Source organism: Micromys minutus (genome assembly GCF_963924665.1).
Source record: "Micromys minutus genome assembly, chromosome: 8".
NCBI classification, from domain to species: Eukaryota; Metazoa; Chordata; class Mammalia; order Rodentia; family Muridae; genus Micromys; species Micromys minutus.
Window position 1 is genome coordinate 64,181,635 of NC_137977.1, and position 14,209 is coordinate 64,195,843.

The 14,209-nt window shown below is 44.6% G+C and overlaps 1 protein-coding gene across 1 annotated transcript; it reads right to left on the bottom strand.

The window, feature by feature from the left end:
• Window positions 1-1,281: 1,281 nt before the first annotated feature.
• On the bottom strand, window positions 1,282-13,923 carry ADNP2 (ADNP homeobox 2; the record flags this gene model as incomplete). Its single annotated transcript, XM_080919838.1, has 3 exons — window positions 13,803-13,923; window positions 9,351-9,440; window positions 1,282-4,548 (listed from the first exon to the last, which is right to left on the bottom strand). Exons 1-3 carry the CDS (start codon window positions 13,908-13,910, stop codon window positions 1,282-1,284), a joined length of 3,465 nt encoding a protein of 1,154 aa, XP_080775964.1. The 5' UTR covers window positions 13,911-13,923.
• Between the last annotated feature and the right edge of the window lie 286 nt (window positions 13,924-14,209).

A 14,209-nucleotide genomic window follows, 5' to 3' on the forward strand; every position in this document is an offset into this window, starting at 1 on the left:
GTGGTTTAACAAGTTTTAATTCAAAAATAGACACTCTGAAAATTAAAAAAAAAAAAAAGATCCAACAAGCTCTGAATTTACAACAGAGTATACCAATAGTCACAGATAACTGCCTCAAAATCCACATTTTAGTAATCACATGCAAGTATTCTATTTTTAAAATGCTATATAGCAACACTGCAGTGCTTCCCAGAGGCCATCAAACCCTCATATTCTGAATGTAGGCCAAACCCCCTGCTTGCTAAGCATCACCCAGGGGGAAGATTTTGACCAGAGCTGGCTGGTCCTCATTACCAATTCTGGTTCTTTATTTATTATCATGTAGGGAATCAAAAAAAAAAAGTATGATTTGGCATACACTGATTCACCATCCCCTTCACTTGAACACCTAATGCTAACACACTGACCCCACGCTGTTCTAACCACTCAGGTCTACCTGTCACCTTGTGCCTGAAACCAGCATTCCACCTTAAGTTGTGTAAATCAAGAGCAGGACAATGTGTCTACCACAGGCCCGCCCTTCCTACTAGCTTACAGGCAGCTCCCAGGAAGGAAGCACTTGGTATTCTCAGTTTATTCTAAAGGCACTGAAAATGTCTTGTCATCACATCAAGACAGTTTGCACCATAAAGCATTTCTGTTCCTACACAGACTTTATTTGCAAAGCCACACGGTTATTACTACACACCAGACCTCAGATTCAGGATATTTCAATAAATGGGAAACATTTGTTTTTTTTTTTTTTTTTAATGAATTATGATCTTAAAAAAATAGCTGTCAGGGGACACTTGAAAAGATGTAAATCAAATTTGTACTCTTAAACAAACATTGTTCCCAGAATCAGCAGAAGTTAATGCTTAAAAGCATGTCCTTAGGGAGCCATACACACCAGAGTACTCAATTCTCTAAACACTGTCACTAGCTGCTGTCTGTAAACTAAGAGGGAGCAACGCTTTAATTTTCTATTAATCAAGGATTCTCAAACTAGCAGAAATTCCCCCAAAATGAGAAACCAAGTATTTGTAGATTTCAGGTTGTTGCTACTGACACTGACACGTGTAGAAACAAGGCGTGCTTGGAATACCAAAGATTTAATTTACATGACAGAAGGAAAAACTTAAAGGGCTGCAAAGCAAACTGCAGAGAACAGCTCATCTGTGGAAGTGTGCGCTTCCTTTTCAGGCTTTCTGAGCACCTGGACACCTTGAAGGCCCTCAGACACTTGGAACAGAGAGGTGGGGACAGGCTGTCCTAAGTCAGCCAGACTTCAGACTGACTCTTTCACAGATTTTCTGATCCACACTCAAAGTTCAGTCTGTGTTTGACATTTTTAAGTTCAGACATATCAAAACCTAGAAGTACAGAGGGCTTGTGAGTTTTTATTGCTTTCATGCAAATATACCTCCTTTTCCCAAAGAATGAAGCCACGTCGATTTTCCACACCCACAAAAGGGAAGTCAGCAGCTCCACTTCTTTTCTGCTAGGATACGGTCTCTTGTGAAAGTAATCTCTAAGAAACTGTTTCTTTTCCTCATACGAACGACCTTCATACTTGCTGGGGTCTAATGCTAAGACCTGCAGGGAGTCATCACTGGCCCCTAAGCCCTCTGTCCTGCTTTCATTCTTCTGTCTCTTCAAAGGCACAGCGCTCAGCCCTTTCTCTGAGCTTGCATCAGTATCTAGGGTGAGCTGGGGCTCATCCCCATCCCTCTGGTCTTCTGGCCCTACATGGCAGTCTTGCAGCTTTCTTTTTACAGGCAAGGTGGACTCGGGGATCACTTCCCCATTGACCATCAGCAGTTCACTGCTTTCAATAAAACCTGGCTGGACTTGCAGGTCGGAGCTGCTATCCTTGGGAGCACTTCTGCACCGGAGCAAATGGACAGCGATGGCTCCTAAGGTCATGTTTCCAGTGTAGACCCCACAACAGTGGATGCACTTGAAGGCTGGAGACCTGAGCATCGTATGGACTGTAGGCATGACATGGTGCCTCTCCTTCAAGTGCAGCTCGTAGGCGTCAGCAGTCACAAATGTGCCAAAACAGAAGGGACAGGTCAACTTCTGTTTGTTAGGCATCTTTGGCGCAACCTCGGGCTGAGGCCTCACCTTAACATACACAGGTACCAGCGACTTGGAGTGTATTCCAGCGAGGATAGCCAGGTACACTTCTCGCTCTCCAAGTTTCTCTCGTGGCAGTAAGGTGATGAAATCGAGATGAGGGAACAGCAGGTTCCCATTAGCATCCAAGTCCAGTTGGAAACCTCGGTTACTATAATCCATAGACAGTCTCTTCTTGCCCAGGTGCTTAGTCCTGCTGTGCTCCACAAGGCCCCTGACATCATGAAAAGTGCAAGGACAAAACAGGCACCCCAGGCCATGCATGAGCAAATGATGCATCAGCTCTTCCTGCGAGACCAGGCACTTACAAGAGAGGCAGCGCACTGTCTTCTCTCTCATCCACTTCAGAAATGGGGCACACGCAGCAAGCTTTTCAGGCTCAAGTTTCTCACTAGACTTGGACTCACTCTGCTTGTGAGCCACTTCCATGTGAACCTGGTAGACATTGGCAGGAAAGAGTTCGTTGCAAACCTGGCATAGCTGAGCCTCACTCTGCTTGTGAGCAACTTCCATGTGAACCTGGTAGACATTGGAAGGGAAGAGCTCGTTGCAAACTGGGCAGGTCTTCCACTGCTTGGCCTGTTTGAGTGCCTGATTTGCATCTGCCACAGGTGGGGTAGCCTGAACAAACACACTAGGGGCAGGGCTCACTAGCACCTGTGGAGAGGGCAGGCTGGGCAAGGAGCTGCCCATCTGTGGGCCTGAGCTTGAGGGTAAGAACTGCACTGGCACCTGGGGTGGTGGTCCAACAGCTGCAAGGCCTCCAGCAGAGGGCACTGGCAGAGTGACGGACACGGGGGCCAGTGTGTAGGTGGGAATTCCATTCACCTGTTTCCCAGTCGGAATGAGCTGTCTGAGAATAGAGCCGGAAGTAAGGAAAGTAGTGTTTTGTGAAGTTCCAGCTCTCACTGGCTGGCTCACAGGCAGGATGCTGGTGCTGACAGACGGACTGAGATGCAGTACACCTGGCCTCACTGGTGGGCCCACAGGAAGGACTCCTGGCGTTACTGGCTGACTGAGCTGAAGAACACCAGAGTTCACACCCTGATTCACAGGGACAACTCCTGAGGGCACAGTCTGGTTTGCGGAAAGCAGTCCAGGTGGTACCACCTGGCCTGCAGGGAGAACCCTCAAGGGCACTGTCTGGCCAGGAGGGAGAACTCGAGGTGGAGCTGTCTGGCCCACAGGAAGGACTGATGACTGGATCACCTGGCCAGTGGGCAAGACCCCAGAAGTGGCTGTCTGCCCAGGGGTCACACCAGCAGGGGTCACCTGACCTGCAGGAAGGACTGCTGATGGAACTGCTCGACCTACAGAGATCACCCCAGGAGATGTAGCCTGGAGAACCCCCGAGTTAACAGAGGGACCCACAGGCAAGACACCAGGCCCCACAGGTCTGTTTATGGGCCCCATGGGCTTAGTGAGGGGTAAAACTCCGGGGCGTACAGCTTGGTTCACAGGAAGGATGCTTGTTCCAACAGACTTATTCACAGGCCCAACTGGCTGAGTCAGGGGCAGCACAGAAGTACTCACAGGCTGGTTAAGTGGAACACTGTGAGAGAGAAAAACAGGTGGGGGAGCTGGCTGCTGCAGGGTGAGGCTACTCTGGCACACAGACAAAGAGCTGGAGACCAGAGCGACGTGAGACTGGGCAGTGGTAGGTGGGGAGTGTGTAAGGCTCCCAGAAGTGCCTGGGGCCACAGTCACTGACTGCACAGTGCCAGGGCTTTGACTGTTCTGCGGCAGAGCAAGCTGGAAGCAGGGTGGAGGGGCTGCAATGCTCGGAGCGCTGCTGTTTGGCGGTAAAGCTAAGTGAGTCACTGGCTTTGGAGCAATATGCATTTGCTTCAGGAACCCAGTCCTCTTGATGTGCTCTGAAATCACAGACCTCAGCTTATTCTCCAGGTCCCTATGTGCATCTGATGTCAAAATGTGATACATCAGGGCATCCTGACTACTGGCGATGGCACTGCATTTCTTACAGTAGTACTTGTCAAATGGCAGAACTGTGTCCACAGAAACAGGATCACTTGCTTTTTGTTGCTCTGTTTCCTCAGTTCGCAATCCAAAGTAGGAGTTAATTAGGTAATTGAAATGGGCCACCAGCACGTGCTTCTTCATGCTGTAGTACAAAGTGTTGGAAAAGTTACATTTCAAACATGTGAAGCTAATCACATCACTCCTTGATGTCTTCGCCTCACCCAGAATGTTCACTGTGTAGCTCTGGACCTTCCGTGCAGGTGCGTGGAACATTCTGAAGTGCTTGCCCACCACCCTGGGCTGGGAGGCAAATGGGCAGTTGGGGCAGGGGATCATCAGCTCCTGGTCAGCCTCATCTTCGTGATATCGGTGCAGGTGATTCTTTAGGGAAGTGAGCACCTTCGTTGAATACCTACAGAGACTACAGCAGTATGGCTTTGTTCGGTATCTCTGTCAAAAGAGAAGAGAGTCTTAGGCAGAGTAACAAGTAGGTTTCCCTTACACTCTCCCTCATCTGTGTACTTCACTACGAATATCACAACTCCTAGGAACAGTGCACTCTCCCGGCTAATGTTCCGATTGGGAGGTCATATTGCAGTACCCTGGCCTCTGCTTTGCCTCTCCCAGAAGGCTCAGGAGTTAATTAAGTTGTGCTGCCAATAAAACCATGTTTGTGGGTACTTAGTCCAATTCCACATAGTTTTCACATGTCTCAAATACTATTCATTTCTGTGCTTTTTCTTAGCCATTTGGGAGATGATCAACTACTGTTAAGTTATGGACTATAGAAACACTGGATTTAGTCCAAACTTCTCATTTGCTGACTCTAAGTGATCACCTAAACCCACTTCTCTCGGCACTCCAACCTGTACTCCATTCTGTCCTTTAAATAAAACATAGCAATGGAAATAAGCTCAGTTATGTTTCTGCCACTAAGTTATTTTCCTCCACCTTCCCATCCATCACTTTCCCCTTCACTCCAAATTGTAAAACTTGGAATTCAGCTAAAACTGACCTGACTTCCAATTTGTAAGACCTTCCTAACTCTACTTTCCCCATTCCCAGAGACAATTAAGATCTAGGCTACATTGATACACTAGGAAGACAGGCTTGTTATCCCAACTACTCAAGAAGAAACCAGAGGGTAGAATGCATAAGGTCAACCTGGGCAACATGGTAACACCCTGTCTGTGATAGACAAGTAAATGAATGAATAAAAACACAGATCAGAGATACAGAGCAACAGTGGAGAGCTTGCTAAACATGTAAAAGGCCCTAAAATCTATCGTTACATCATCCAAACAGATGGCACCCACACACCACAGAGGGGGTCTACATAAACTTAGAAGAGTGTCCTATCGAGGGTTATTATTGCTGTGATTAAAAACAACTGGAGAGGGAAGGATTGATTTCAGCCTACACTCATAGGTACCAGTCTATCACTAAGAGAAGTCAGGGCAGGAACTGTTGCATACACCCCAAGTCTCTACAGTGTAAGGCCTGTCCTCTGAAACCAATCAGATGGGCACTGTTCTCTTCCCTAAGAAAGCCTCATGTATCCTGATTCCCCAACCTTGCTTAGTATAAGCCACATGGGCCAGTGTGGTGGCAACATTCCTGTTGCCATGCTACCCCTGTTCCTAAATCCCGTTTCCCCAAAGAAAAGAGACGACGACATGGGGCTATAGGCCAGTATTACACATGGTACATACTGTTTTCCCACAGCACAGCAGCTATAATACACTAATCTCTATTATCTCAAGCTATAGTTATAACTTAGTCTTTAAACTTTAAGATTTGTGTAATGTGTATGTATGTAAATGCACCATGTACAATGTCCCTGGTGACTACAGAAGATTAAAGGGGGCACTGGATTTACAGACAGTTGAGTCTCCATGGAGGGCTGAGGATTCAAACCCAGGTCCTCTGGAAGAGCAACAAGTGCTTTTAACCACTAAGACATCTCTCTCTCTGGCTCCCTGTTATTAATATTTATACCAAGGCCTTAAACACTCCAACAAACAACTCCCTGACTAAAGAAACTAACTTTTATCATTCCCTTCAGTCTGTGATCCAGTGTTATCTCTATACAGCAGGCTTTCATCTGACCACTCGGCAGCAGAAATGTATACAATATTCCAACTCAAAACCTCTAACTCTGGCCAGCAAGATAGCTCAATAGGTACTTCTTGCCAAGCTTGCTCACCTGTATTCCCCAGGACCCAGATGGTAGAGAAACCTGCCAGAGTATCATGTGCATACACAAGTAAATCTAACCAAAAAAAAAAAAAAAAAAAAAAAAAAATACTTGACCCAGTAATTATATACAGCGTATGCTATTGTATATAAGTAGATATTCAAAATTTTTGAGTAAGAAAATTCATTGGGGCTTGAGATTCTAAACTTCAAGACACCCCCACACACACTCCCAAAAGTACATACTGGAAGCCACAAGCTAAACTTTACAAAATAAATCACAATTGTCTCAAGGGATCTTGTCTATATAACTAAAGAGCAAGATTTTGAAATAATAGAAATGTTTCTTTAAAAAAAAATTCTTTTTTAAAAATATTTTTTCATTACTTATTTGTATGTGCACATATGTATGTGTGAGAAACACAGACTGGATTATTAAAATAAACATGTCAGCAAACATTGTCAATAAGCTAAATTGGAGAAAATGTATTCATTCTCCAAACAACACATCTCCATTTGCTGGCCCAGCAATTTAGGAGACATCTCAGAAAGAGCAGGGTCGGGCCTTCCCTCTCACCTCATCTGTGTCCTGGCAGTCCCTGCTCTGACACACCAGAAAGCCCTGAATTTCTAGTGCCAGATCAAGTATGCTTAAGTTCTACTCTGTACCGCTGCTCCCAAGACAGCTTTGCCCCCAAAATGTATGTATGTCTTCTGTGTGCTCGCATGTGTAGAGGACCTCAGGAGAATCCTGGGTGCCTTGTTCTGTCCTTCCCTGTCTCAGTGAACTTGAAGCCAGGCTGGTAGGCAGCAAGGTCCAATGACCCTTTGTCTTCTCTTTGTCCCTCCACAGCTCCAGGGTTACACAGTACACAGCCACACCTGTATTTTAGGTCAGGACGACAGATCCAAACTTGGGTCTTCTTGCTTTCATAGCAAACACTCCACTAAGCCACCTCCGAAGCCTGTGTCCTCAAACACTTTGAACCTGACACTAACCTAACCTGAAAGTCCATACAGACATCTGTTTCAATAAAAGTCTCTTTTTATTTTATTTGGTTTGGTTTTCAAGACAGGGTTTCACTGTGAAAAGTCTTTCTTAAAGGCAATGTGACCACACACCATATTTACAGATCTCAAACAATTCACAAGACTACCATCTAAATGAAACACTATTTATAAGTTACTTTAAAATATTCAATGAAAATCAATCCATTCTATTACTATACTAACTTGCAGTTCTTTAGCCAGGATCAATGAGAAATCATTTCATGAAGACTACTCTCAGGCCTGCAAGATGGTTCAGAGGACAGACACCTGACACCAAACCTGACAACCTGAGTTCATCTTTGGAATACACATAGTCAAAGGAGAGAGCTGATCCCCTCAAGCTGTTCCCTGACCCCATATCACATGTGTGCTCCCCACACGCTCACATATAAACAAAGAAAAACAAGAACACAACTCTTGCTGGAGAAGAGGTAAGTCCACGGTCCACAGCTGATCATTCTCTGACTGTCTAGGATACGTGGAGATGGACTGTAATAGCGACATACTCCTGGATACACGAATCTCTGGGTTTCAACAAACACTGTTCCCATGCTATGGGTCTTCCTGCAAAAGGAGCCTTGTGCTCTATCAACAGAAGCCTAGGTTGGATCAGATTTGTAAACTGAATCCACACCCCAAGGAACTATAGCTCTTAGATAAATGATTTTACACAACACTGCAAGCTTTGCTTTTTCATAGAAGCCACCCCTAGCTCATAATAACCTGTGCTCCTTGTGCGAGCAGGGAAACCCTGCTCCCTTTCTGCATGGCTTCAGTCCACAACAGTGAGATAGATCTCCTACAATTCTATGAGAACCTTGGTTCTATGTTCTATGTGTAACAATAGATGGTAAGCCAGATGGTCACTCCAGGGTAACCCAGGAGGGCGTTACTGTATCAGAAGAGATGGCTTCTGACACTACTGCCCCACAGACCCTCCACGGGGATCCTGGGATGAAGTAGGAGATGTCAAACCTGACCCCAATCTCAACAGGCCTGGGTGGAAAAATGTGAGTATGAGTGTGTGTGTGTGTGTTTGAGTGTGTGCATGTGCACAGGCATGTGTGCACAATATTACAAAAAATTAAAAGTAGGTAAAGCTTATGAAATGACGGTATAATGAAAGAATATTTCACACAGATGTACTTGTATTATTAAGCTAATTGTATTTTCTTACAAAAGTCAAAAAGATAAAAGGTCAAAATTATAAAGTAAGAACATTAAAAGTTAACTGTTAAGAATTTATAAACTATGAACCTAGTGTAGTCTCAATGTGCACTTTTCAGGAAGCTGGCAGTGGTCACCATCTGCCTCACCACAACTTCCAGGAGAACCTGCAAGCTCAGGGTTCACACAGATAAAAACTTTGGAGAAACCTTTTACATGTAAGTACCTCATCTGAGTGCACATCTTCAGACAACTACAACTGTAACACCAGCTGTCACAATGCCACCCGTGGCAGTCCCGAGTACCAAGTGCTGTTTTCTAGACTTGACTGCGTGCACTTTACCGTAACATGTCCAGCCACATGGCCTTGTTACATCCAGCATCAGTCAGGCAGTGTGGTCCACACCTTTAATATCCCAGGAGGCCGAGGCAAACGGATCTCTATGAGTTCAAGGCCAGCCTGGTATACAGAGCTAGTTCCAGGACAACCAGGGCTATAAACCTTATCTTCAAACACCCCCCCCAAGATTAGCATTCCTACAAAAAATACAATATATCACGATATGACCTACATCACCAGACAAGTATTTTTAGTTCCGTTATGATCTCAAACAATCACCTTTGTACATGTAATCTCCCACTGACTGGGATGTTATTAATGATGAGTATGGCATTAGATGTCACCACACAGTGCATGGAGACAGCTGTCGGCATCAGCAGTGACTCTTGCTCCGACCCTCCCACCTCAACCCACCCCATTAACCAGCAGCCCTAATAGTCATGGTGTGTCCAGCCTCAGTTCACTTGCCCCTAATGAAAACAAATTACAAAACACATACCGCTTTCTTTCCAGAAGGCTCCCAAAGAGAAACATCTCCCCATGATGTATTATAAAAGTACTTCTCTCCTGGATCAAAGCCTTTAAGATCCTTGAGGGGGGGAAGAAAAACAAACACATCAATTTGTGAATTACAGAAATATTTAAAGCTAGAAGTGAAGGTGAATGCCTGTAATACCAGGCTGAAGCAAGTGGAGCCCAAAGTCCAAAGGCAACCTGGGCAACCTAATGACACCTTGTTGCGAAAATAAAAAGGTGAAACAGACCATGAGTCAAGGCCCTGTGTATATAATCCCCTCCTACAAGCACTAAATCCATGACCAAACAATCTGCCACCTCATAAATCTATATGGCAAAGAATGAAAACACAGTCATTAACAAAGTCTGACATTTAAAGTATGCATGTTAAGAAAAAGGTTTAAATCATCCAAATTAAAAGTAAAATTTTATAAGAAATAAACAGAGATCTCTGTCCCAAAAGAAAATGTTACCTATACTTTATGCACATAAGCAAGGCTCAAGTGTCCATGAACGCCGGCAGCACATAAACAGTCAAGAGAAGAGCTGACGTCAGCATCAACAGTCCATTCCCAGTCATTCCCTCTGATCACCTTGCAGGATCTAAACACCGAGTGTTTTCTTCTTTCCCCTTCTCTTTTTCCTTTACTTTTGTGTATTTGTTACCTACATGTTCATGTACGTGTATGCAGTGTCCACAGGAGCCAGAGCAGGATGTCAGATCCCTTGGAACTGGAGTTACAGATGATTGAGAGCCAGTATATGGATGCTGGGAATCAAACCTGAGTCCTCTGAACGAACCGTCAGGGTTCTTACTGCTGAATCATTTCTCTAACCCCAGAAGTTATTTTTCACACAAAAGACAACAACCACCCCTTGCTCCTCTGAAAAGGGGGGAAAATGGGACAGTGGACACTGGAGCCAGTGAGCTAAGTGGCAGCTGTCTGACCAGAGGGACATGAAGTGAAGAGGCACTTGTGGCCAGGGCAAAGAACAGCACCAGGTCCAGCACACCAAAGAAACTGCAGGGAAGGGACTGGGGACACACCCAAGTGACAGGAGAAAAATGGGGAGAAGCAGACAGCACTTGTCATCAACACCAAGCTTCCGAAAGTTTAAGACTCTGGGACCCGAACAGGATGAGAGAGCTCAAGCTCCGTCTCAGCTGAGAAAGGCAGGCATTAGGAAACTGCACAGGCAGACCCTGTGCCGGAGACAGTGCTGTAATGAGCACTTTCAGGACGCAGAGAAGCAGAAACCAGGGAACCAAATGCAGTCAGCCCAGCCTGACCACAACCAGGAGACTTGTAGCCAACAGTGCCAGGAGCGGATAAACGGGCAGAATGCAGAACTGTGTAGAATGCTGCCGGAATCAGAGGCTCTGAATAAAGAAAGCTGTTCCACAGGCTTGACAGCAGTTGCTGAGGGAAATGTGCCAGAGTATTTCACATCTAGTTCACATGGCCCGTGACACTTTTCTAGGTAAAAACCTATGCTTGCTTTACCTTTGGCATGCACTATAAAGTGTGTGTGATAGAGCACTCACAAAAACTTCAAAGTCTGTCAAGAAGCAGAGAGAACGTCAAGGTATGCAGTGCCCTCAAAGTCACCCCATGGAACCCAAAACAAGGGCCAATAAAGGGAACTAATGAAACATGTTCAAGGGACAAGTCATCAGAGAACTGGACCTAGCAAGGTTCCAGTGGAAACAACAGAACCATCTGCATGCTATAACCTTTTGGCATTAAAACAGAGAACAGAAATATACAATTGGGAAGGCCAAAGTTGGGCTCAGAAAAGCCCAAAGAAAAGGGGTGTCATGATGCACCATGTGGAAAGTTTACTCCTTTGAAAGGTGACACTTCAAAAGGATGAAGGGCACCCGTGGTCAGTAAGGAATGACTGCTATAGGCTAGGTAAATGACAGGACCAGATGAGCCTGTCATCAGCAACACTCCCAAAGTCCTGACAGTGCGCAAGTCAGTGAAGTACATACTTCATGACAAGACGAACATAACCAAAAAGCCAGCAAACTTACCACTCAGTACAAACATGGGGAACAAAACCTGTAAACAGACACCCATATGCATAGAGACTGGAAGCCCAACAATAGAGTATATAGGTCAACCTCTCTAAATATGGCAATTAAATTTCACTCTGTACCTAACAATTAGCTACACTTTATAACATTTGCCGTTTATAGTACTATCTTTATAATCAAGAAGGAATTAGCTGAGTCAGTTCACTAATTAACAGTTAATGACCAATAGTAATTAATACACTCACTACCTTACCCCTACACCAATGCTAGTCTGTCTCATGACCTGCTCTGCCTGCTTTCTTATAAAACCCAGGACCACCAGCCCATCAATGACACCACCCACAATGAGCTGGGCTGGACTGGGCCCTCCCCTATCAATCACTAAGAATATGCCCTACAGTTCTCTCAGATGACTCTAGCTGTCAGATGGACATAAGACTACCCAGCACAGCAGACCATACAAAATCCAGCAAGCATAAAACAAACCAACATTCAGTATCCAATCAAAACCTTTCAGCTACCTAATCAGGAGTAAAATATTACTCCAAACCAGGAGCACAAGCAATGATAGATGACAGGTGTATGTGTCAGAGTGTTGGCTGAGCAGGTAAAGGAGGAAGGAAAGGGGCTGGAGAGAGTTCAGTGGTTAAAAGGACTGGTCGCTGAGCCCTCTTCCAGAGGACCAGGTTCAGTTCTCAGCAAAGGTACCTGACAACTGTGGGTACCTCCAGTACCAAGGGATCCAACACATTCTTCTGACCTCCTCAGTATCAGGCACACAAATGGTACACAGACATACACGCAGAATACTTACACATAAAATAAAGATTAAAAATAAAGAAGGGCAGAAGAGATGGCTCAAGAGCCAAGACCAGGTACTGTTCTTAAAAAGGCCAGAACTCATATGATGGCTTCCGTTCTTGGTGATCCAATGCCCCTTTCTGATCTCTGCAGGGACGTGGTGCATACATGGTATACATGGTATACATGGTATACATGGTATACATACATACACATAACCAAAAATCCAAACACATAAAGCATAATTTAAAAATCTAACAAATAGGAGCTGCTGTGATGCCTCAGAGGTCCTGAGTTCAATTCCCAGAAACTACATGGTGGCTCACAATCATCTATAATGTGATCCGATGCCCTCTTCTGGCATGCAGATGTTCATAATACAGACAGAACACCCATATACATGAGTAAATCTTTAATAAGAAAAGGATGTTAGAATTTCATAACAAAAATGCCAACCTAAGCCAGGCACGGTAATACACGCCTTGAATCCTGGCACTCCAGACAGAAGCAGGCAGATCTGAGTTCAAAGTAAGCCTTGTTCTTGTAACACAGTGAGGCCGTCTCAAAGTCTAACCTCAGAAAACCTTACTTCGGGGAGAAAGAACCAACAGCTAATGTGGCTGACTGCTGCTACAGCTTGAAGGAAGTCCTTGAAGCAAAAGAACATTCATTATCCAAGAGTGGTTTCAAGTTTGTGGGGCAAGTTTGATCCTTGCTGTCAGTATATCTAATTTCTTCTTTACAAACGACTACTTAACAAACCACAACCAGTGATCTACCAAAAGCCCCCAACTCTCAGGACTCTAGCTAGAATTTACACACCCTCTGAAAAGTCCCCAGAATTCCAAATGTCACTCAATCACAGAAACTATCTGCCACTAGCAAAATCATGTCCGTGCTAGAGCATGAGGCAAATTATAGCTGCCGTGGACAATCCCATGTCCCACACCTGGGATTAAGACACAATCATATTCCCATGATATTTCTTTTATTCCTGAGTTTTTCAAAGAAACCAAAATTCTCACTACAAGGGACTGATGGGTTACTGGATGGCCTGACAGGCACGTGTACAATGCACATATATGTCAAAGCCAGCACTGCATAGCAACAGGTCAAGGGTGAGCTCGGGTCATAGTCACACACTTCTGGTCAGCTCACACTGATGGTGTAAACAGTTCATGAAATGTTAAACAAAGCTGCTGTCTACTCATAGCCCTGGCTCACTCTGTGCTAACTTCATTCTTGGCTGTGGAAACAGAAAGTGTCTGTCTGAATTTTCATATTTTGTAGAAAATTTGGTTCAGAGAACTATGTGAATGAACTATATAAGTGTTCTGCCCCTGAGCTATATCTCCTGACCAGTTTCCTAACCTTATTAAGAATATTTCAGACTTTGGATTAGGTTTTATTTGTAACTGAAATCTAGTACTGAACAACTAAGTTAGCAGGATTCTCAACAATAAGTCAATCTTTGCTTTAAAGTCGGTAAGTAAACTGTTGGGACCCCGATAGTTTCCTCTCCTTTCTCAGAGCGATTGTAGGACTGCCAGCCTTTAGTACTGGACACTCTCCAGCCTCACCACTGTCACTCACCTGCAGCAGCTCCTTGCAGCTCTCAAGGCCAATATCCACAAGGATGCTTTTCACCCTCTTCCGTACCTTTCTGATGTTGTCAAGATTCTGCACAGGAATTTGAAACATTTTTGATATTTTCCTTAAAGAAGAAAAAAAGAACTGTAACTAAAACGTACACATACACGTACATATACAGAAGTCATTTTAGCAGAGCTAGTAACACATTACAGTATCACTGGTAGCAGGCGGTGCTAAGGAAACTTAACCAAGCAAAAGGATGACATTTGACTCTTCCCTCCATTATCAAAACTTAACAGGAAAACATAAGCTAAACTGCACTCTTTTTTTAATTATTGATATTTTATGTATTTACATTTCAAATGTTATCTCCTTCCTCTCCCATGCCCTCCCCACCCCCACCTCTA